The 24970-nt window shown below is 41.1% G+C and overlaps 1 protein-coding gene across 1 annotated transcript in view; it reads right to left on the bottom strand.

The window, feature by feature from the left end:
- Positions 1-24970, bottom strand: part of CDK17 (cyclin dependent kinase 17) — a 73567-nt gene that overhangs the window by 23339 nt on the left and 25258 nt on the right. The window contains exons 2-4 of the mRNA XM_084796156.1: positions 9275-9421; positions 5035-5199; positions 107-240 (exon numbers count right to left, since the gene is read on the bottom strand). Coding sequence (XP_084652282.1) covers positions 107-240; positions 5035-5199; positions 9275-9392 — 417 coding nt within the window. The 5' untranslated portion in view covers positions 9393-9421. The remainder of the gene's footprint in view (positions 1-106; positions 241-5034; positions 5200-9274; positions 9422-24970) is intronic.

Below are 24970 nucleotides of genomic sequence, written 5' to 3'. Positions count from 1 at the left end.
CCTGAACTGTTTCGAACGAGCGTCTACTTGCTCCATATGTGTGCATGTTCCTTTACAAACACAGATATGCATACAAAGGTGTATTTCCATTTTCTTAAAGGGTTACCTCCATGGAGATCCGTCTATGTATACGATTCCTGAGGCAAACACCTGTAGGTGACTGGACTTCATCAGACGAAGTCCCAGAAGCTTGGTCACTCTCACCATCTGATCCCATCTTCAGATTTTCATGAACAATATCTGTATCAGGAAAGGAGGCACTGTTTACTTTTAAAAGCTAGATCTTACTATATAGCACAAGTTCCTTATCATTACAAGTAAATATAGGCTGTCAACTGAGAGCCGTCCATGGTCTGGAGACATAGGTAATGCAGTTAGTTAACAGACCAAAGCGCGACACCTTAGGCCAGGTGTGACGGTTAGTCTCTGCCTAGCCGGACACAGCTAGAGTTGTGCGAGAAGACGGAAAAGGCAACTGAGAAAACGTCTCTGTCAGACTGCCCCATGGGCAAGCTTGTGGGGAATTTTCTTGATTAATGACTGATGCTCACAGTGGATCCTTATCTGTATAAAAAGGCAGGCTGAGCAAGCCAGCAAATAAGGGTCTTCTCCTTACTGATGTTTCTGCCTCGGTTCCTGCCCCAGGTTCCTGCCCAGGATTTCCTCAAAGATGTACTGTGTAAGCCAAATGTGCCCTTTCTCCCCGAGGTGCTTGTGACGATGCTGTTTCTTACAGCAATACAAAGCAAGCAAACACAGAATCAGTACCAGGGCTGTGGGATCCTATTGTGACTGCTCTGACCACAGACCACAGTATTTTGGGCAAAGATTTGCAGGAGACATTTGTAGGAATGTCTAAAACTTTGAACTGGAAAAGCCATTGGTGCTTGAGCCTTAATGGGGTTTTCCATGGAGGCTGGAAGGTAAGAATGCTGAGAGCAACATGGGTGATGCAAGTCTGGCTTGTGGGGTTTAAGAGGGACACAAGCATGCTACCAGGCTGTTCTTATATTCTGAGTTGATGGCCCATGGCTTCCGGCCGGCTGAGGGTGGAAGGCAGCTGTGATGATAAAGAGACCAGCACAACTGAGGTGAAACTTCTGGGAGGGATCTCTCCTCAGGGTCGCCACACAAAGCCGGAAGAAGCCAACGCTGTATCTCAAGCCGGCAGCCAGTCTTGGTGCTATTTCATTGTCTTCCGTGAGTTACTGGTTCGGGCAGCATGAGAACTGCAGGACTGAAGGGGCCATGGAGAGAAGCTGAGGCTCGGCACCAGGAGAGGCCATGGGCGCGGGTGTGGCCTCTAACTTGAGTCACAGAAGGTTACAGTGGAAACCCCAGGATTGAGGAGCCCTGCAGAGAAGCTAAGGCCCAGCACCATGTGGTGAGTGGGTTAGAGTCTCTGAAGAGATACCAGCTGATGTCACGGTGAATGGACAGCCCAGTTACAGTGGAGACTCCAAAAATACTGGAGAGTCCAGGACTGTGGGAAAACCACCAAGGATAGGGCAGGTGTGGAACAGAACCAACCTGAGCCCGTGAGATTAGCTGCATGTGTTATGACTGGCACACCAGGAGGCGTAGAGTGCCCAAGTCCCTTGGAGCCCAGAGGATTGTAAGTGAATGAATCTCAGACACTCAACATTTAGCTACAGGCTTTGATTTATACTGTTAGATGTTGGATTTGCTCTTATTTTACTGTAACTGTGCCCTAGTTCTTCCCTCTTGGAATAAGAAGTGTGTAACTTTTGCCGAGTGCAGTGGCGCACGCCTCTACTCCCAGGACTCAGGAAGGCAGAGGCAGGCAGATCTCTGTGAGTTTGAGGCCAGCCTGGTCTACAAAGTGAGTCCAGGACAGCCAAGACTACACAGAGAAACCCTGTCTCAAAAAACAAAAAACCAAAAGATGATGATAAAGACAAAGAAGATTGTAACTTTTTTTATTTTACAAAAGTTCAAATTGAGAAACCCTGAACTTTTAAGATATGAATATTTAAAGAGAGTGAATTTTGTTTAAAAAGTGACTGAATATTTTTAAAAACTATGGGACTTTTAAGGATATATGATGTTTTATAGCTATACAACAGTAATGTTATTAGTATGATATCTTGGGGGGTAAACAAGAAAGGAAAGGTTAGGGTTTCATAGTGATGCATTTTGTCAAGGTGACAAGGGTAAACTGTATTGATTAATTTTTTGCCAACTTGACTTAAATTGGAGTCACTTGGGAAAAGAGAAAGACAATTGAAAAAATGTCTTCTCCATCAGACTCGTGGTGGTTTTTCTTGGTTAATACTTGATATGGGAGGCCCCATCCCGCTGCGAGTGGTGCCATTCCAGGCAGGTGGACCAAGGTTGTATGAAAAGTAAGCTGACCAAACCACATGGAGCAAGAACATAAGCAACATTCCTCCATGGTCTCTGCTTCAATTCCTGTCTCCAGGTTCCTGCCCTGCTTGAGTTTCCCCCTCACTGATGAACTATGGACTGGAATGTATAAGTCAAAAAAACAAAAACAAAAAACAAAAAACCAAATAACCCTCTCTCCAAATTGCTTTTGATCATGGTGTTCCTCACAGCAATACAAAGAAAACTATGATATCAAGCATGGTGGCACATGTGTTTAATCTCACACTGAGGCAGGAAGGGGAAATCTCTCAACTTTTTTTTTTTTCCTTTTGAGACAGTTTCTCTTTGTAGCCTTGGCTGGCCTTGAACTCACAGAGCAAGCTCCCTGAGTGTTAGGATTACAGGCATGTGCTCTGCACCAGATCTCTCTACATTTTGAAATTATGAAAAATTTTAGAATAATTTAAGTTACTATCAAAAAGGGGGTAAAATTATAGACTCGAGACAGTTCTTGACAATTTTAGTAACTTCTCTCACTTTCTAGATTCTAGAAATGGCAGACTTACAAGAGTAACTGACTTTTAGATCGGGCAGCTGAGACACACAGCTAGACCAGAAACTTGGTCTTTTGCTTCTTTCATTAGATGTTACATTAGGTCAGCAATAAAATGGAACTAACTGATAGAACAGTCTTTTTAAAAAATTTAAAAAGCTGCTACCCACCAGTAGCAAGACCAGTGTGGTGGCACAAGCCTGGAACTCCGGAACTAAGGCAAAAGAATGGAACAGAAGATGCCAGCTGAGGCTGCACAGCAAGACACTGTCATGAGTGAGTCTTCCAAGCATTATTGACTGGGTATCTACTACAAAGCTAAGTCTGGGGTCTCTAAAATATAAAAAATCTGCTGGGAAAGCCAAGTGTTGTGGCACATGCCTGTAATCCCAGCACTCAGGGAGGTAGAGGTAGGTGGATCTCTGTGAGTTCACGGCTAGACCGGTCTACAAAGCAAGTCCAAGACAGCCAAGGCTACACAGGGAAACCTTGTCTCGAAAAACAAACCAAAAAACAACAAACAAATCTGTTGAGAGCTCACAAAAATCAAGACCTGCCTAGACAAACTGACAAACTGGCAAGGCCACGTAAGCTCAGTGACACAGCATTTGCGTAGCCTGCTCTAAGAAGGCAGCAGGTTCAGTTTCCCTGTACTAACAAGCAAACAAAACCAACAAGGACTGCCAAGCAAAGGTATCAATCTCAGCTGTGGACAAACACTGAGCCGCTTTTGAGTCAGCCAGGAGATTGTTCATGCTACCAAACAAGCACAGCTGTCTCTGTCCCCTTCAAGATAAAAGCGAAGTGAGATAACAAAGGCCTAAGCCAGAACTTCAGTATTTGTTAGTGGGGTAAGGACTTTGCGGAAATGTGAAGAATGTCAAGAACTAGAGGCTATTTGCTCATTCAATGTTTTTATCACTTCACTATAAAACTGAAAAGATACAATACACTTTTAAATTTAGTCTACATTATTAACATTATCAATATTACTTTTTAAACTCGCAACCAAGAGTCAAGAACAGGTGATTTTACACTGCTCTGAACTAAGAATGTTTCCTGCATTTTAAAGGGTCACTACACCCAGAAAAAGAACACTCAACAGAGATGACAGCCCATAAAACCTAAAACATTTACTAACCAACCTCCTGTCGACATAACCGACAAAATTACAAGCCAAGACCTGAGTTCTTGAAGATAAATACTCACTTCATGGCTGGCCTTACATTACTGGCTTAGTATTACTGGCCATGTGATATTGGAAAGAATTATGCAATGGCACACCATTACACAGTATTATCACTATTGACACATAAGGCACATAACTCCTGAGAGTAGATAAACATACACGGTAAAGTAGGTAGAGGTACTGACTTTGGAGCACTAATCACTTTTGGTTTTTAATTTAGCTTGCTCGCTTAACTCTAAACCTGTAAAATTTAAAGTATAACAGTTGCTATGTTTAACAACCAAGTATAACAATCATCTCTCAGGAACCAGCCTAAGATGAGTCCAGCGCACCATTCTTACTGCTGTGCTGACAGGGCCAAGGCATATTTCTCACCGATGAAGCCACACTGTACAGAGGCTTGTGGTGTTAAAAGTACTCAACTGAACCAGGAAGTAGCCTACTGTGGGAAGAAATAAAGCAAACAGAAGAATAAAATGTTCAGTGTTAACATAATGTTCTTGTAGACAGTTCGGGAACTTTAGAAAATACGACTAATGGGACAATGAAACAGCTATATTTAAAATGATTCCTAAGATCAAACCATAATAATCCACTATCAAAAAGGAAGAGAGATAAAGTATACAAAAATTTGTAGATCTTTTCCCTGGATACTTCAAAGGACATGAACAAGTCAGGCCTTAATCTCCTGCTTGGACTGGGCCATTGTGCGGTCCTGAGTCGAACAGCTGTTGAAGCGCTATTCGCTCTCCTGGATGAGCAGGCATGCAAACGTCACTTCTCTGTGGTGTTGGCACGCCTCTAATACCCTTCTAGTCTTACCCTGGTTTCTATATGACTAACGAGAAATGTGACAATGAAAGTGGCTGACTTTCTTCATACAACCAACACTCAGTGTACATGTCTTAAAATCAGAAATGCAACAGATAAGTAATCACATTACCTAGTCTGCTTCCATTTCTGGGCATTGCCATAAAGGACCCAAGGCTTCCTCCAATAACACTGTGGGGTCTTCGCAACGGGGGCTTCTTGAAAGACCCTGTGTACTGATGAAGGAAGGAATGCACACTGTGAGACGTTGGAGGCCTGCCATTCTTCACAATAGGCTCTGCGGTTCACGGTATCCAAGAGTCATTCCACATCATCCCGAGAGTCAGGATCACAGGAGAAGGATTAAAAAAACAAAACAAAACGAAAGGTTGTGATAGAGATCATATATCAGTAAACTCACTTCTTTGGCTATTCACTTAAAGGGCTAGAGTTAAAATAATTTCTATGAAAAGATATTTATAGACATTTTAAGTTGGTCCAATGACCAAAACTGGTTAACAGTTACTAATATACCCCACCAAGTTTTGATTATCAAATTATACACATCTTAAAATGATTTCCAAACTACTCCTTCATGTACTGACTTATTATGACTATCATGTATCTTGGGGTTAAATGCTGTAGAATATAATAAATGCATCTAATTTATACTTCTATTACTAGACATTCACAAAGGTATGTCATTTAGTGAATAAAAAAAGAAATACTTAAGTAGGCTGAGCTTATTGCTCCAATTTTGGTATTTTATTATATAAATATATATATATATATATATATATATACACCTTTAAACAAGCAAAGACTCATTACCAAGCAGAAACATCTTACAGTGCAATACTTAAAATCAGTTAGCTATAGATGAGGAAGGAGTGTAGCAGCATTTTGTTTGAACACCTACTTCAATTCTATTGAGTATACCCCTAAAGATGAGCTGTTGATCCATATGGTAATTCTATGCTCAACTTTTAGAGACCAAGAAATAAATTAATTTTTGACAATTTAAAAAAACTACACACTTAGGGCTTGGAATATAGCTCAGTGATACAGTGCTGGCCTAGCATGTATGAGGCTCCAAGTAAAATTCCTGTGCTATAAAAACAAAACTTACCATTTTTTTTCTGAGTTATCTTTCATAGTAGGTATTTTAAAAATGCTTTCTTGTGTTTCTATTTATACACTTTCTGGGGTTTGTTTTGTTTTTAAGACAGGGTTCCTCTGTGTTGCCTTGGCTATCCTGGATTTACTTTGTAGAAGCTGGCTAAAAACTCACAGGTATCTGCCTGCCTCTGCCTCCCTGAGTGCTGGGATTACAGGTATGTACCACGGAGCCTGGCTAAACTTTCAGTTTATATTTAAATAAAGCTGTTCTAAGTTAGGGCCATATGTGCAAAGTGGCCAAGATTAACAACTTGAAGCTTATTTTTACATACTGACTACAAATTCAATAAGTAAAATTCAAAATTTTTCTTTCCTGGATTCAACCCACGAGCCAACGTGCAAACGTCCTAGCTCACAGTGTACTGTAAATTGTAATTATAGCAGAACATTTCTAACTGAGCTTAGCCTTCAAAGTGTGATACAGTTACTAAAATTACGAAATCTCTCAAGTTCTACTTGGGAGGAAATACTGTAGATAACCAAGGGACCATGTGCACTATCATTTTCCTAAGATATTTATATAATTAAAACCTTGCAAGTGGGTAGTCTCCATCTTGTGACAGTATACATGACTATACACAATGCAAGTGCAACAGGACTCAAGCATGCATGTGATCAAAGTCAGAGACTGAGGCAGTTTACTTGGAGAAAATACAACTATTTCCCTTATTCCGTAAGCTAGCATGGCTGCTGTTTCAAGTTAGACACAGATCACTTTTGCTTTTAAATTAATCACATTACATATAAAATTTGTATTGTTTTGTTGAGACTGGGTTTCTCTGCGTAATAGCTCTGGCTGTCCTGGAACTCACTCTGTAGACCAGGCTAGTCTGGAACCCAGAGATCCACATGCCTCTGCCTCACAAGTGCTGGGATCAAAGGCTGCATGGCTACATGTAAGATAACCCAGCATGGTGGCACATGCCTGTAATCCAGCCTGGTCTACAAAGCAAGTCCAGGACAGCCAGGAATACAAGAGAAACCCTGTCTTGAAAAACAAACAAACAAACAAACAAACAAAGTTTTTTTAATAGTACAGTCTACATACATCCTTACAGAGAACTTTGCGATGGACTGTCTGTGTGCAACCAATCTTATGTAATTCTCGTGTGAAAGACAAACAAGAAAAAACGAACTCTCTAAGGGGAACGTGTTTAGTATAGATAGTAGGCACTGACGTGATAAAAAAAGACTTAGGACCCCTGTGAGAACTGTTGATGAAATCCATGTTACACACAGAGAGCAAGTGGCAACTGACATGGCGGTTCATGACAACATGAAATAAATTTCTGCCTGTATCTTCAAGTATGGTGTCAAGGTGCTCTGATGAGGAGGAATTCCAACAGCAAGCACTCCTGTTTCTCTTTTTTTATGGTCTGTTACAAATGAACAACTTATGCTATTTTTAAAATACTGGGTACTTCTAACATTTTACCATTTGTTACAAACTCATCAGGTTTTAAGATAATTACCAAAACACTCCAGAAAACATTCAGTTTGTCTAAGTCATTAATTAGCTCTCTAAAAAGTCTGTGCGTCTTCCACAGCTCAGTTTTAATAAAAACGTTTGTCTGGTAATCACATTCCCATTAGGAATGCATTCCAGAAGCCACCTACCATGATGTACACTGTGCCTCTTTCATCCCTGAGCATCACTGGCAAACACACTGGCCAAAATTTCTAGCACAAGAATGAGCATACTGGATTCAACTATTGTTACCGCCAGAGTTCAACGGGGGTCTAAGAGAATAGCGGGATTCTGCCCGTGTGTCTAGCACATCCTCTTAGAAGAGGAGTAAATATTACAGAAATCACCTTCAAGATTTGAGCCAAATGCCAGCCAGTCTTGCCTCCTATAAAGAATGATATCCAAAAGCAAGCACATCTCGGCTCTGCCAACAAGATGGACAATATTCAGCAAATAATGATTCGATCGAGGAAGAAAAGCAAGGTCTCTGAAACCGACTTCTCCGTGTGGGTGAAAGAGCACTTCAGTGCCTTACTACATCTGCTGCTCCAGGCCATGACTGCTAAGCTGCAGAACACTTTGCCTCTCTCACACCTCAAGTGTTTGCCTGCAATGGGGCAGGCAGTCAGGCTTTTAACTGCAGCCAGAGCTCTCTAACCAGAATCTAGCTCAGCCATTTTCACATGCCTTCCTGGTCACTGAGACATTCCTAGGTTTTTCAGCTTTAAGTATATAACCTTGTTCTAAAACTTTCACCAGGTTTATATTTTAATTCATTCAATTTAACAAATGCTTTAAATTATGTTTTTAAAGATTTGTTTATTTATTATTATGTATACAGTGTTCTGCCTGCATGCACATCTGCAGGCCAGAAGAGGGCATCACATCACATTACAGACAGTTGTGAACTACCATGCAGTTGCTGGGAACTGAACTCAGGACCTCTGGAAGAGCAGGTGATGCTCTTAACCACTGAGCCATCTCTCCAGCCCCCTTTAAATTATTACATTAAAATCTGTGCTAGCCAGGCACGGTGGCACATGCTTGTAGTCCCAGCACTCAGGGAAGTACAGGTAGGTGAATCTCAGTGAGTTTGAGGCCAGCTTGGTCTACAAAGTGAGTACAGGACAACCAAGGCTTCCCTGTCTTGGGGGAAAGAAAAAAAAAACCAAAAAAACCAAAAAACCCAACCAAACAAACAAAAGATTTGTGTGCTACTACTTTGTATTATATAAAAAGCACTGTCAAATGAAACATAATGTATTTGTTTCTTAGTGTTCTCAGTACTATGGACACACTGTGGTACATAAAATAAGACAGCAAATTCACTCATCTGATACACCTTGTAATCTATGAAGACAGTCAATACATATTTAGAATATTATAAAACTATGATAAAGCTACAACAGAATCTTACAACCCTACTATCCTCTATTAACTCAGGATATTTAATATATTTAAATGTTAATTTACAAATAGTAACTTAGCAATTAGTATCATTTTATAAAATACATTCTTATTTAAGAACCAGTACAGACAGAATGGTAGGAAGGTTAGGAGACCGAGTGCACTGGCAGTGTTGGGATGAGAGCAGACTATGCCATTAGCCAATCCATCTTCTGTTTCCAAGAAACCAAAGAATTAGATAGACAAAAGTGGCGTATCTGACTTAACAGAAGATATACGTGTATCTGCGGTACCCGAGCATCTCCGCGCGCACACTTACCGTTGTCTTTACTGCTGCTCTCCTCGATCGTCATCTGCTCAGCCAGCTCCGACAGCGACTCGTCAATAGTCTGGCTTCCCCTGAGCGTGAGGGACAGTCTCCTCTTAAACTTTTTCATCCTATCAGTCAGATGTGGCTTGAAAAATTCTGAAGGTAAAGAAGAAACAAAAAATTTAAGTTTTAAATGTTTTATTGCTCAAGAAAAGGGTCATTTGGGGCTTACAGCGAGTCTTCAGAATAGGAATATATTAATGAACTCTTGTTTCCAGCAAACGTCACAGAATCTAAACCTTTTGTTTAAAAAGATAGTTTGATTAATGCTATATTTAGCTGGCATCAACAGAGGGCCAAAATTTTTACGGAGCTTAAGAGTGAGACCTTAAGAATGATACGAATTGAAGAGATGAAAATTCCATAAAGCGTGTTCTCTGAAAACTCCTAGAGTCAAGTGGCACTGTTACTTTGATGCTTGGGTCCCGATGCAAGTCTGAACCGCCATTCAGGAACCAGTGGATATGTGTCCTACCCCATCCTCACGGCAGGAAATGCTCTAAGAGCCTCCCTGAGCAAATCATCAAATACTGGGCAACAGAACTAAGCCTTAGAGTAACATTTACCTTTTCTTCTAAATTCTAACACTTCTGAAATTGGGATGCATGTTACAATTTATGAGGTGTCATATGCAACTGGAAGGATTTTTCCCTGTCTTACTAGTCAGTAGAGCTTTACTAACTGAAAACAAGGCACTTGCTCCCCTAACCAACTCAGTAATTTACTTTAACTTCCTCTCTATTTGCTCTTTATGACCTACATGTGATAAGCAAGCTTACCAGCTTGCTTTGCGAAGCTATCCTAAATAAAAACAAGGCCATTTACAATACCCTGATGCTGAAAATAAATCCAGCTGTTTATCTTTTCCATCTGTGTTTTGCTTAATTTCTCGTTCTAAGGGTACACTCTAGGTTTGTGGAACACCTGACTTATGTGTTTTGTTTGCTCAAAGGCTGGGGAACACAAAACACACATTTAGAATTGATAACTTCATATTTGACCACTCTCTACTATGTACTTACTAAAATTTAAAAAACGTCGTCATTATAAAATATGAGACCACACACATAAAAAAGCAGGTACTGTAACTATAATCTAATATAACCTAATATGACTGGTTTCTCTTCATCCCCGAGCTCTAAAGTCTAAGACATCCTGTTCAGTGAGCCTGAGAAGCAACCATGGCATGACATGGGTCAGTCCTAGCACCAAGACAGACGAATCTGTGTTGAATAATGTCTGGTAACTTATCTCCCAGTTTACCGTTCATTGTTCTCTGCAGCTGTGTCTAACCCATGATTAAATCCATTTGTTGTGCTGTTCATATTTTCAGTTATAGAACCCCCATCTGATTCGTTTCTATAGATTCCAGTTCTTTAGTCAAGTTCTCAGCTTCAGCATCTATTTTCACGAACATATAAATCACCATATTTTAAAGCTCCTGTCTATAACCCTTGGTCTGTATAACCTGTTGGTGTGTTTCTGCTGTTGATTTTTTTTTCTGTTTTTGCTCTGTGTGTAGCAATGTTCTACTGAGTGCCAGACATTCTGTGTGAATGATGACGTGAAACTGGAGCAATGTACAGACTCCAGATGCTGCTGCCATCTTCCTCCACAGAGGCTTTCCTTGTTTTCCTAGCTGGACATCCAAGTAGAAGCAGATCAGCACATGAACTCAATCCAGTGAAGGACAGAGATTGTTGGAAATTGAATCTCGAGACACTGAAAGTCTGACACGTCCGTCCCGTCCCGTCCCCCCCCCCCCCCCCCCCGCCGTATTATTGTCACTTTTATGGCAAGGTCCTTCAGGAGACTACAACTGTAATCCGGGGGCCAGAATAACAGCAGTGGAAGTTGTAAAATACTAAATAAGTAAGTAAATATAGTGAATGTATAAAATATCAAAATAAAATATATGAAAATAAAAACAGAGTAGTGGAGGCTCTGTTCACTGTCCTCAGTTGCTTTCTTGCTCTTGTCATACGCCCTGCTCAACCTTAACCGTCCCACTGAGAACAGTGTAAACGTGGTTAACTTTTAAAGTCAGTTAACTCACCGACAGCAGAAGCACAGTGTCTCCCTCCCTCCCCTCACGTTTGGCCGAGTGGGCACCTTATACATCTCCATTCCCCTAGCATCTCTAGCAGCTTCAGCAGGACTCCAGTTCGCTTAAAGCTGCCCCATCGCAGGAAAAAAGGAAGCTTTTGTGTGTGCCAGACAAGGTAATACTATACAGATGTCAATAGGAGGCAGCTGGTCAGCTTAGGCTGATTCCAAAGAAACAGGTCCCCTGTAGACGTCCCCTAAACATGCCAACTGCAGACACATCCCAAACATGCCAACTGCAGCACATCCCAAATATGCCACTGTAGACACTCCCTAAACATGCCAACTGTGGGCACACCCTAAACATGCCAACTGTGGGCACACCCTAAACATGCCAACGGTTGACACACCCTAAACATGCCAACTGTGGGCACACCCTAAACATGCCAACTGTGGGCACACCCTAAACATGCCAACTGTGGGCACACCCTAAACATGCCAACGGTTGACACACCCTAAACATGCCAACTGCAGGCATACCCTAAACATGCCAACGGTTGACACACCCTGAAAGTGCTAGCTGTGGATGTCCTAAATGCTATCATATTCACTTCACTTCACAGAGGCCTCCTTTTAGGGTTCAAGAAGCACCAGGCCCAGCAGGAGTAACTAAGCAGAGTTGGGTACTTCACCCTACAAAGTGTGAGGGGAACCTCATCTGTGAGAGGCTCCTGGAAGAAACCCTATCAGTCCTTGGAACAGTGCACTTGTTATGAGTGTCTATATGCTTGAAACTAAGTCATACAGATAAAGATGGCCAGTGCTGAGGATCAAACCCAGAACTTCGTGCATGCTGGGCAAGTGCTCAGCCCTCAAGTGAAATGAAAAGCCAGCCAGCTACTCAGACACCACTGTGTCTAACATAGTCCTAACGTCTGTCCAGCTTCCCAGCATTTTTGCAGAACCCTGACAGGACATTTTTTAAGGTTTGCTGACCACAGATCTTGCCGACTGTTCTAGAATGACAAGGATAAAAAAAAGCATGACATAGATTAATTATATATGGATTCTGTATTACAGAATGAGTTGGACTACCCAAAATATAGGCCAATGGCTAATGAGAACCTATGAAGTGGCTAGTCCAAATTGAGCATGAAAACAAGATTGTAAAAATATCGTCATGGCCCAGAACTGCTAAGCTCACATGTGAATGACAGGTAAACTTAAGAATGTCTGTGTTGTATTTGAAGACTGTTTGCCATAAATCTAAAGTTAAACCTATGTATTTCAATTTGGTATGCTTAAGAATAATTAGTATAAAATTGTTTTATATGATATTGTAATCTCAGTTCAAAATCTAACTGAATATACAACTCAAATGATTTCTATATATAGTAAATTGAACTGTAAAGGTAACTTGTGTGATTCTGAATACACAAATAAAAATGTTTTTATTCCTCAAAAAAAAATCGTCATAACTGAAGACATAGTTGTATAAAAACAATGAAAATGGATAGCAAAAGGGTGGAAAGTGGGAAACTTGTGATACAGAATTCTAGCTTTCAAAAAAAAAAGAAAGAAAGAAAGAAAGAAAGAAAAACTCTAGAGATGGCAAACAGTTATGGCCACATGCTAACACAGAGCATTAAGTAGATCTGGGCGAGTTTAAGTAAATACATCTGAGTAACAATGGTCATCAGGGAAAGGTCCATTTATTCATAATTTCAATAGTACAATAAATACTTATTTTGCCAAACACTATAGAAAATTCTGGTAAGTGAAGTAAAAAGGGATAGCACAGGGCCACTTGAGACCCATCAAGTGTACACATGAATACCAGCATCAGCTGAGCTCCAGAAGGACAGCAAAAACGGAGACAAATACATTCATAAAAATAAATGTTGGCCCCAAACTTCCCAACTCTGATGTCAGAGACATGACATGCATATACAAAACCTAGGGAGAATAAACGCAAATAGACCTGCACTGAGACACTTTTTTATTAGAAGTGTAGAAATCCCAAAGCAGCTAGCAGAGCTATTCCATCCACACAAGGTTCCTGGACATGAGTAAAGGCTGGTGACAGATTAGAAACTAAAAGGCCAGAAACAGCATACTTAAATATTAGAAGGAAAAAGAAAGTGTTAATCAACCATATTTTATTCGGCAAAACTGTCCTTCAAAAACGAAAGAGAAATAATATTTGTTCCACAGACCTGTCCAACAAAACATGACACAGGAAGGCTTTCGGGGGTAAAGCACAAGAAGAAGGGACACAACCGAGAGGCTACAGGAAACTGAACATCTCCACAGCCAACTTAAATGATGGTTGGAAAAAGCACACTGGGGCTGGAGGGATGGACCAGTGGTTGGGAGCAACCCTAAGAAACTGAGCCTCTGGAAGGAGTCAGCAGGACACTAGAAGCCAAGCGCTTGGAGAAGGGGCTCAGCTATAGCCTCACGTAGGCCTCTGAGGAGACATGACTAGGCGATGCTCTTTTTAGCTAAGGGGTGATGAGGATGGTCCTATGAGCACGCAGAGCCTGCACACTGGAACCATTCGCCATGGTTCCCGCCGGCGCTGAGCTCTGGGGCTGCGGACAGTGAGAGGAGAAAGGAGACAGCCTCTTGTTTCCCCTCAAATCTCCTCTTCCTTCTCCCAGCCCCACTTTCTCTCAGCAGAATGTAATTAGGGAGTGGGGTCAAAGGAGAAACAGTTTCAAAACACTAACAGTCAGAACCCACTTGCATGATTTTATTTCTCCATTTTTATGTACTTACAGTATGGTTTGCAGAACGTTTAGTTTTATAAAAGTCTAGTTAGAATGTTTACTATTTTTCTTATGAGTTTTGAAGTAATTATAAAACCAAACTTTGAAAAAAATAACCTTTTCTACTTCATAGTAAAAACAAAGCACAGATCTTATAAAAACAAAACCAGAAATTCAAGAACTGGAAAAAATGCTTAAGTCCCAATTTGGCACCTATACAGGAACTTTAAATTCCCGTCTATTCAGTATTCACCAACATTACTGGGGATTAATGAACGGTCTGGGTTGTTAAACTTTTAGATGGAGCCTATCCATTACTTTCAAACTTAAGTCATTTTCTCCTTTAAGCCTTATTCATCTTTTTATCTTTTTTAAAAAATAATTTACTCAGATTACATCCTGATTGTTATCCTCACACTTGTATCTTCCCATTCCCCCCTCCCTCCCTCTTTCACCCTCTTCCCCTCCCCTCGTCCTACGAGAGAACGGGACATCCTCCCCTCCCATATAATCACAGATTATCAGGTCTCATCCAGATAGCCTGCTTCCTCTTCCTCTGAGTGCCACCAGGCCTCCCCACCAAGGGGAAGTGGTCAAATAGGGGGCACCAGAGTTCATGTCAGAGGCAGTCCCTGCTCTCCACACAACTGTGGAGAAGGTGCTGTCCATTGGCTAGATCTGATTAGGTGGAACTACAAATGATCATCCTGAGTGAGTTACCCCAGACCCAGAAAGACACACATGGTATAGACTCGCTTATAATTGGATATGAGCCCAACATGGATGCCTCTGAGAGACTTCACTCAGTGGGGGATTGGGACAGCTGCTGGGACTCACTATTGGGACACCAGGTGAGAGTGGTAATGAAGAATGGGGAGACAGAAGAATCCAGAGGGTCTAGGAGCCCCACAAGAAGACCATCGAGGCTGGTGGATCTGCACGAACTGCTGTACCAAGCAAGGACGATGCACGCCCTAAATAATCTTTGCATCTTAACTGGCTGAAAGGATGTCTTTCTCTGTTAAAATTTAATGTTTGTCATTTTAAACATATCTGCTATGAAACCTAAGACATCACCAATTACAGACCACAACATCATTGCAAAAACTAGTCAGAAAAAAAATGTTATACATTAAAATTAAATGTTCAAGGGTCCTTCCACAGTGTTTAGAAGCCAGTTTTTTTCTGACATTCATAAACTATTGTACTCAGATAATCAATTTTATTCCTTCTCAAGTCTCTGATGGGGTTGAAGACCAGATAGTTTTGTTTTACAATTAAGCTTAGTTGTTTAAGGGTTACGATGTTTTAAAATCTAGATTGATGTTTTAAGTTGATGAGAAAGGACAGATTTACATTCAGAATTTTAGACACACCAAGATAGGAAAGATGGTTTCTTCAAGGCTGCCAAATACAAATAGCCAAGACAATAAGAATGTAACATTTATATAATTCCTGATTGTGTCGTGGTTCTTCTTGCTATATGTAGTTTATTGTATATATGTGTAATAATATAAATGTACATATAAAAAATAAAATGTTTAAAATTTAAAAACCTATTGTAGTGCCAAGGAAATATCATCTCAGGATATGCTTATATGTAAAAGCAATCATAGGAATGGCTTGCAGACACACTCCTATATAGTCAAAGTTCATAACTTCTAGTTTTGAGTTGAAGTAAATGTCACCATAGTTAGCACTATTATAATTAGAATTCCTGGGCTGGGAGATGGCTCAGCCATTAAAGGCTAGGCTCACAACCAAAAATATAATTAGAATTCCAAGATATGCATCTCAAGAGGGGTTCTACACCGTGAGAAAAGGGTTCCGTGAAATGCTACTTGCGTAAGCTATTTCAACTGAAAAAAATTACAAGACACTGTTTCAGCTTTGCACGTCTAAACAACGCGGAAGTTCGTGGTGCTGGGTGACCAAGCAGTCCTATAATGGCAACTTCCTGTGGTGCAACCCCGTAAGACAGGAACTGCTTCCAAGATGGCCAATACCAACGTAGTCCCAGCACTTGGAAGGCTGGGGCAAAAGAGCACCCACAAACCTGAGGCCAGTCTGAGCTATCTTGTGAGTTTCAGGCCACTCTGAACTACAGCTCGAATATCCACTAACACCAACAAAATGTACCTAGGAGTGGTAACAGGCCTGAACTCCCAATACTCAAAAAGGGAGGGCAGGGGGATCAGGAATTAAAAGCTAGCCCTGCTGCATTGTAGTGAGCACCTAAAGGCCAGCCAGGAGCCACCTGAGACCCTATCTGAAAATAACAACTTCTGCAGAGCGTCACCTGAACACCAGGTAGGAGTATTTTTCCTAAGTGTACCTTCCTTACCAGGCACAGCTCTGGGGCTACCCATGTTGTTGTGTGGTTTTTTTCACTGCTTACTTGGAGCCCATTCTATGAATATGCCACATTTTTCTTCTCATGTTAGTACAGCCACGTTGGCCTTCCATGGGTTAACATTTACATGGTGTTGTTTTGCCTTGCTTTACTGTAAATTCTCCAAGTATGTTTTGCAAAGAGTACAGAGTTGAATTTTGGCTTTGTACCCAGCTAAACTCGTGCACGGTAAGTGTGTACTCCGATCATGAGCCATATCCCCAGCCCTAATCACCCCTCATGAAAGTGTGCAGCCCATCTGCATTTAACTGCACGTGACTGTCCACTGTATTTCCCTATGTGCTGTCTGTCCAACTCTTTTCCCTTTATCTTCATTTTTTTTTTTGCACTTGCAGAGTACCTCTGTGTTGTTACGTAGTATTTTTACATAATATATTTTAGCATCACTCCTTTAGTGATTACTGCAGAAGATACAAAAGGTCTTTATTTTCCACCTTTTCTATGGAGCCCAAGCTGGCCTTAAACTCAATCCTTTTTCCTCAACCCCCCAAACATTGAAATGACAGGCATGTATTAACACTTACTAGGCTTACAGAACATTTACACTGCACTGTTAAAATTAATAGTAACTGGCACTTGTTTAAAGTTAGTTGGTAGAGGCTAAGATTTAACTTTAGTTCCTTATAAAAAGCAGAGGGTTGGAGGACCAGCATTCTGTTCCCAGCATCCACACCAACTCCAGGGGATCCAATGCCCTCGTCTTGCCTCTGTGGGCATTCACACACATGTGCATATACATGCACATCGACACATACATAAAAACATTTCTTTCAATTGGAATTTCAACCAGCTACTTAATGAAATTATAAATGTGGACAACCAGAAACAGTAAGTACAAACTCTGACCTTATGAATGCTTAGCCAAAATATAGGTGACTAAATGCCATCTGTGCTGGTTTGATTTTGGTCAACTTGACACCAACTCAGGTCATATATTGAGAAAATTCCTCTATCGGAGTGGAGTGCAAGAATGCCCACGGGGTGCTTTCTTGGCTGATGACTGGTGTAAGAGGGCCCAGCATGCTGTGGTTGGTGCTACCCAGCCTTGAGCATGTGCTCTTGGGTTCTATAAGCAGGCTAAGCAAGCCATGGAGAGCAAGTCAGTAAGCAGCACTCCTCTGTGGCCTCTGCTCCAGTTCCTGCCTCCAGGTTCCTGCTCTGACTTCCCTTAGTACTGAACTGTTTGCTAGACACACAAGATGAAATCGGTCCTTTCCTCCCAAGACTGCTTTTGGCCAATGTTTTATCACAGCAATAGAAAATAAATAAATAATTGAGACACCATCAATTATCAAGAGGGTATACAGGTGAAGTATATATAACTTTAGATAAGTATTTGGGTGCTGTTCTACTTCTAAGTAGAAATATATTAACTCCACTAAGTCAACAAAATTGAATACTAACCAAACATCTGCATATATTTTTGAAATCTTATTTCTTATTGATTTCTGTTCTTCTTCTTTTTTTTTTTTTTTCTAAGTATGTCCTTTAAAAGCCAAGCACAACTTGAGAGGAAGAGGCAGGCGGCTCTCTGTGAGTTGGAGGCCAGCCTGGTCTACAAAGCTAGTCCAAGACAGCCAAGACTACAAGAGAAACCCTGTCTCAAAAAACCAAAACCAACCAACCAACAAACGAGCAAAAAGAGTCAAGCACAGACCTTTGGCATAATGGTAGTTTCTTTGGTACCAGGAAAACTTAACCAAGAAATCAGAAGTTAGAACACTATGATTAAGTGTTTGATTTAGTAATCACATTATGAGCCCCTGAACTTATTATTAACCATTAAAAGAAATTTGAGTTATACTTAACAAATCAGAATAGATTTAGGGCTGTTCTGTAATTAAACAATTAATGGGGAAAAGCAGGCATACGATTTAAAACTTGGAAATTGATCACCATACTCAGTTGCTCATCAATAGAGCAACTTAGAATGTTCTGAAAGTGAAGTATCTACCCTCTCAGGCAAGTCAGAGATGTCTACAAAATAAAGCTCAAAGTTGGACATAGTGCTTAGTGCCTATAATTACCAGGAGTATTGCCTTGACTTCAGGGGTAGCCTGGGCTGAATGGTAAGTCCCAGGCTAGCTTGGACTACAGAGTGCTATTCTGTCTCAGAAAGAAAGAAAAGAAAGAAAGAAAGAAAAGAAAGAAAGAAAGAAAGGAAAGAAAGAGAGAAAAAGAGAGAAGGAAAGAAAGAGAAGCAAACAAAGAAAAACTAAATGAACCCTTTGCAGTGACTAGAGGGATATTCTGAGAACAAGAGACCTAGACTTATCAACAAGAAGTATAAGGTTAAGGATGTGTTTGTCACAGCTGGAGTAGAGTGCTCAGTGGGTAGCTCTGCTGAGCAAATGTGAAGATCCGCAGCACCCACATAAAAGCCAGCTGCAGAGCAGGTATCTGTGACCTTAGTGAGGAGTTTGCAGACAGGCTGACCAAAATTGAGAGCTTCAGGTTCCATGAGAGACCTCCCCGCAAGAAAAAAGTATGAGAGCAATTGAGGATGTAACCAAATGTCAGCTTCTGCGCTGGCCCCATATGTGTATTAAGAAACAATGGTTTCCAGCGCTCAAGAGGCAGAGGCAGGTAGACTTCGGTGAGTTCGAGGCCAGTCTGGTCTACAAAGAGAGTCCAGGACATCCAGGGCTACACTGAGAAACCCTGTCTCAAGCAAAAAAGAAAAGAAGGAAGGAAGGGAACAAGAAACGAAATGAAACAATGGCTTGCCATCAGGGAAGTCTGCTCCTTTGCGTACTGCTTTAGGGAAAGGACAGGTTAGAACAGCTCTGGTTCTACTTACCTGCTGCACCTACAAGAGCTCCAGGAAGATTGCAGTAAGGGGGGAAACAGGGGAGGAACAGGATTCTCTCTCCACGCAACATGTAACAGCAGGCTCAGAGTGAATGCTCCTTTCACATTAAAGGAAAACTAGAGGATCCTGTGTGCCCTGTGTAAGAAATCTTTTCATGTGGCTAGAAATGGGAAGTGGCAAGAGCACGCCTCTCCTTTCAAAAGTAAGAGCGGGTTACCCTGAGGTCAGGAGCTGCGCACGTGGCTCTGGATGTAAACTGTGTTAACGCGCTCTGCTGAGACGAAGGCGCTCATGACCAGCTCCATGTGCTCAGCAGCTGGTTAGTCAGCTGCTCCAGAGTGGGCAGCCAGCACAACAGCTTTGGAGCCCTCTCTGGGCGCTGGGCCTCAGAAATCTGAGCGCAAGCCAATCCCGTTACCACTTATTCCTAAAGGGTGTTTTCCACTCCTCTACTTATTAAGAAAACTAAGCAAACAGAAAATATCCTCCTTTTATATTCCAGCTGTGGAACTAGTTAACACATTATTACGCACCCAAAACCGAAATACTTTGACACCTCTAGTGAAGCCATTGTACCTGGCCAAGAGTGCAAGGGTCTACCCTAGAAACATCAGCTGAAGGAAACGTAAGAAGAAGCCTAGCTTCACCACCACCGCCCCCCAAACTTAAGAAGGCTGATCTTAATATAAAAACCCCCAACTCCTAGGTAACTGCAAAGTCCTTAAAAAACAAGACAACAACAAAATGAGCATGAATATAAAGGTTTACAAAAATTTGCTAAAAACTAAAAGGTGTATGTATTAATTATAAAATCACTGTATTATTCCAACTTTCCTATAAAATCTATGTTAAAGTTTTCAACAACAACAAAAAAGGATCTCAGTCTTACTGTTAACTTTCTTTTAAGTTAGAATTAACAAAATAAATCAAGGTAGAAGGCACACGCATGCATGCGTGTTCGTGTGTGTGTGTGTGTGTGTGTGTGTGTGCGCGCGCGCGCGTGCTTACCAGTCCTCTCCTAGATGAAAGCCTGGCCCCCGACAAAAATTCCTTGTATAAACAAACCACACACCAACAAACAAACACCATTTCTAGCTAATTTGATTCAGAGTGAAGGCAAAGCTTGCAAACAGGCATAAAGCAACCAATGTCAGACTTTCTTGGGTATGTATAACCTTTCCAGACTTTTAAGTTCTCTTCCTCACATCTGACTCCAGAACCGTTTTCCAAGAAGTTACTCTTTCTGCATTAGTGTTTCATTAGTTTAGGAAGTGCTTGATGAAGCCATGTAAATATAACCCCAAGTAAAGCTGACAAACAACCAACAGGAAAAGAGTTAAAGTCAAACTAGACAGACCCTCAAGGGTTAGCGGTCAATCTGCTGCCAGCCTCACAGGGGAAACAGCACGTGGTAAAGCAGAGACTGCGCAAAGAGCTCCACCTCGCCTCACCCACATAAGTACTCTCGCTCCCCTTATTTCTGTATATGTGCAAGTGTGTAGGAAAGAGAAGAACGTGCGGTGTCCTCGCCTTCCGCCGTGGGTCTGAGGGACTGAGCTCAGGCTGTCAGGCTTGACAGCAAGAGTCTGTCTTCAGCCACTGAGCCACCTCAGCAGCCCTTACTCATTTTAAACAATAATGCCCTAGTGACTGCTGCACGTTGTCACCAGTGCTACCTAAGATACGTAGCTAGGGATTAAGCATGTAACAAATCTTTTATTGAAGAACAAGAGTGTTTTAAACTTTCTAAATGCAATGCTGATAGACAGTAATAAAAGATCTTTGCAATTTTAAATGATATAGTGGGAAAACGGGTAAAGAGGAGAAAAAAAAGAACCAAATTCAGTATTCCTTGCTGTTATAATATTCCTATCTGTCCACCATCTTTAATATGATAAAATCATTTCACATGAGGACTTTTTTTCCAAAATGTAAATATTCTATGAATCTCAAGAAGTTTCTTATTCTTAAACAGGTATCTTTGAAGCACTGCATTTATTAGGATTTACTGCTTATCTTATATAGTAATAAAAAGTTTAATCTGATGCTACAAAGTCAATTTGTTTTTATCATGTTCGATATAATTGTTTCTGAAACCACATGCTTTACATGTGATCAGAACACAAATCAGTGGGTGTACAAGCACACAGAAAACAAAAGTTCAGAGTAGTAAGACCAGGGTTCCCTTGACAGCCTGGCCCTCGGACCACACAGCACCGTCTTCTATCTACAGCGAGAACAACGTGGGAAAACAGACCATCTGCCCCCAGCTCCCAACGATGTTTATTTTGATATAGAGGATTTTAAAGAAAAAGTTTTGAATTCTTGGATTCTTTCTTTTTGCTGTATTTTAGTATTTAAATTTTTCTTTATGTGACATTTTTATTTATTTTTGAGAATTTCATACTTTTTATCAGATTCCTTTCCCTTCCATACTTTCCCACCCATCCAATTTCATGTTCTTGCTCTCTGAGAAACAAAGGAACAAAACATGGGAAGGGTTTGTGCTGTTCACCCCCTGCTCACCAAGTCTGCCGCTCGCCCCAGAGGGCAGCTGTCTGACAAACTCAGAATAACTCCTTTGAAGAAAATGGATCTCTCTCCCAGCCACATTCTACTTGTCTTTGTTAGTATTTCTGAAATCTACTCCCATCCTCCTCTGCTTCCTCAACTGTGTTCCTTTTTCCTTTTCTTTTACTGAGCTGTACTGCTTCCTCCTTTCCCTGCCCCCTCCTTCCATCAGTTTTACTTTTATAATACATTCTTAACAACAGACTTGTTTCTTTTCTGTGGTTATGGGTAGAATGACAGTTGCCTTTAATTATTTTTATCATATTTCTGTATCCGGTTTCTTTAGTTGTTACTGAGATAGTGGTTTGTTTTCTCCTTTCTGAGGAGTACAGAGGTCTGAGCCCTTCTGAGAAGGACTGCTGGAGGTGCTGCTCTACTGCTGTGAAGAGAGACCACGAGCAAGGCAACTCACACAAGCATTTAGTTAGGGGCTTGCTTAGAGTTTTAGAGGGTGAGTCCAGGACTATCATGGCAGAAAACACAGCAGCAGGGCAGCAGGGCACTCAAGTAGTAGCTGAGAGCTTAGTCTGATCCACAGGCAAAAGGCACAGACAGACAGACAGACAGACAGACAGACAGACAGACAGACAGACACTGTAACTAGATCTGGCAGGAAATTTTAAAACTTCAAAGCCAACCCTCAGTGCCATTCCTCCTCCAACAAGGCCAACCTCCTAATCTTTCCCAAAACAGTTCCACCAGCTAGGGACCAAGCATCCAAATGAGACTAAGGAGGGCATTCTCATTCAAAATCCATGACAAGACTGCAATATAAAATGGGAAAGATTAATTTCAACACCTGCATTAAGTCACAGCACAAAAAGGTAAGTATGAAAACAAAGCCAACCTTTAAGATGAAAGGCAGAGGCAGGCGGAGCCTGTTTCATATAGAGAGTTCCAGGAAAGGCAGAGAAACACTGCAGAGAAGCTTTGCCTGGAAAAACCAACATACATGCTGGCAGGACTGGCAGGAGGGAGCTGGGGACAGGAGGATCACACTGAATTTGCGTATGAAAATGTCATCTTGAAATCCATTATGGTGTGTGAGAAAATGGCTCCGAGGGTTTAAAAACAAACAAACAACTCGCTATCAGGCCTGACCACCTGAGTGTGATCCTCAGAACCAGAGTGCAAAGAAAGAACTGATTTCCCACGTGACCCTCATTTACATGGCTCTTGCCACCCTATACAAACTCTCCCAAATTCACAAAATAAATTTTAAAAAAGTAAAAAGAAATCCAGTATTCTGTAGAACACGGTCACTTTTAGCCTAATTTTAGGCACTTCTACAGTCATCAATCTCACTTGTAGTAGTATCTACAAAGTCAAAGACAAAGGAATTTCAAATGTAATTTTAGGAAGAACATATCCTAAGTACTGTCAGGTCTGGTCTTTTATCAGTTTTCTCTGGTTTAAGCCAAAGTAATAAAATATGATTTAAACAGCAAAGAGGTGAACAAAGGAACTTTCCCTTTTACAGTTAATCATTATTTTGTTTTTGTTTTTGAGACAGGGTTTCTCTGTCTAACAGTCCTGACTATCCTGGAACTCACTTTGTAGATCAGGCTGGCCTTGAACTCACAGAGATCCTCCTGCCTCTGCCTCTGCCTCCCAAGTGCTAGGATTAAAGGTTCAAAACCTTCATACACATTAATTCATGCAGCCATTAATGGTTTACAACATTGTTGAAGTTATCCTCATTTTATACGTAAGAAACTTACCAAGTAAAAAGTTAAAAGCCTAGAGCAAGTTACAGCAATTTATCAGAGAAGTAGCTTGAAATCCAAATAGTTTTTTTTTAAATGCTTGTCCATACTCTCAGTCATTACATAGTAGCATGCAGAACAGAGCAGCAGAGAGCAGAATGAACTAACCCTAACCCTGACCCTAACCCTGACCCTAACCCTTAACCCTTAACCTTTAACCCTTAACCCTAACGCTTTTCCTCAATAAGCACGAACAAGCAGGAACTGGTTGAGTCCTTTGCAACTTTCTCTTTCTGTTAGGAGTTATAAAAATCAAGCAGAGTATGGTGGCACACTACTTTAATCCTAGGACAGGAGGAGGCTGAGGCAGATGGATCTCTGTGAGTCCGAGGTCATCCTAGTCTATAAAGGAGTCCAGGACAGCCAAGGCTACAAAAAGAAACCCAGTCTCTAAAAACCAAAAATAAAAAAGAAGTTATAAAGCTCAACATAGTTCAGGCATGGTGGCGGCATACACCTTTAATCCTAGCACATGGGAGACAGAAGCAGGTAGATCTCTGGGAGTTCAAGAACAGCCTGGTCTCATAGTGAGTTCCAGGCCAACCAGGGATGCACACTGAGACACTGTCTCAGAATAAAAAGGCCAATAAATATAAAAATCAGCAAAAAAGAATGTTATCAACCAATTACTCTGCTTTTTCAAGTTTTGTTTGTTTTTTGTTTTACTTAGAACTAGTAGTGTTCCTTATACTATGAACTCAGCCTCATATGCATCTGTTTCTGATTGATGCACCATATATTCTGAGCACCTTGGAAAAGAAAGATATTTTGCTGGAAAGACCATATAAGCACTAGACAAAAAGAAAGAAAAGGAATAACTTTAAAAAAAATAAAACAAAAATCAAACACTTCCGCAAAGTGACTTGTAAACAAGAAACATAGTACAACCACTGCTTAGTGTATTTTGTAAATGTAACCAGGTTAACACATATTAGAGTTCTCTAGGATAACAGGACTTAGAATGAATCTCTCTCTACATGTAGAAAAGGGATTTATTTGTTTTTTGTTTTGTTTTGTTTTGTTTTTTTAGTCTTTTGAGACAGGGTTTCTCTGCTTAGCCTTGGCTGTCCTGGACTTGCTTTGTAGACCAGGCTGGCCTCGAACTCACAGCGATCTGCCTGCCTCTGCCTCCCGAGTGCTGGGATTAAAGGCGTGCGCCACCACCGCCCGGCGTCAGGTGACCCTTCTTAACCCTAAAAGTGTAAACTGTCTGAGGCTCTGCTTTGGTGAGTGTGTGAGGCTTTAGTTGGCCTTGTTTGTCGGCCC

This window comes from Acomys minous, assembly GCF_964271855.1.
Source record: "Acomys minous genome assembly, chromosome: 9".
Lineage (NCBI taxonomy): Eukaryota > Metazoa > Chordata > Mammalia > Rodentia > Muridae > Acomys > Acomys minous.
This window is presented reverse-complemented; position numbering and strand designations above follow the sequence as displayed.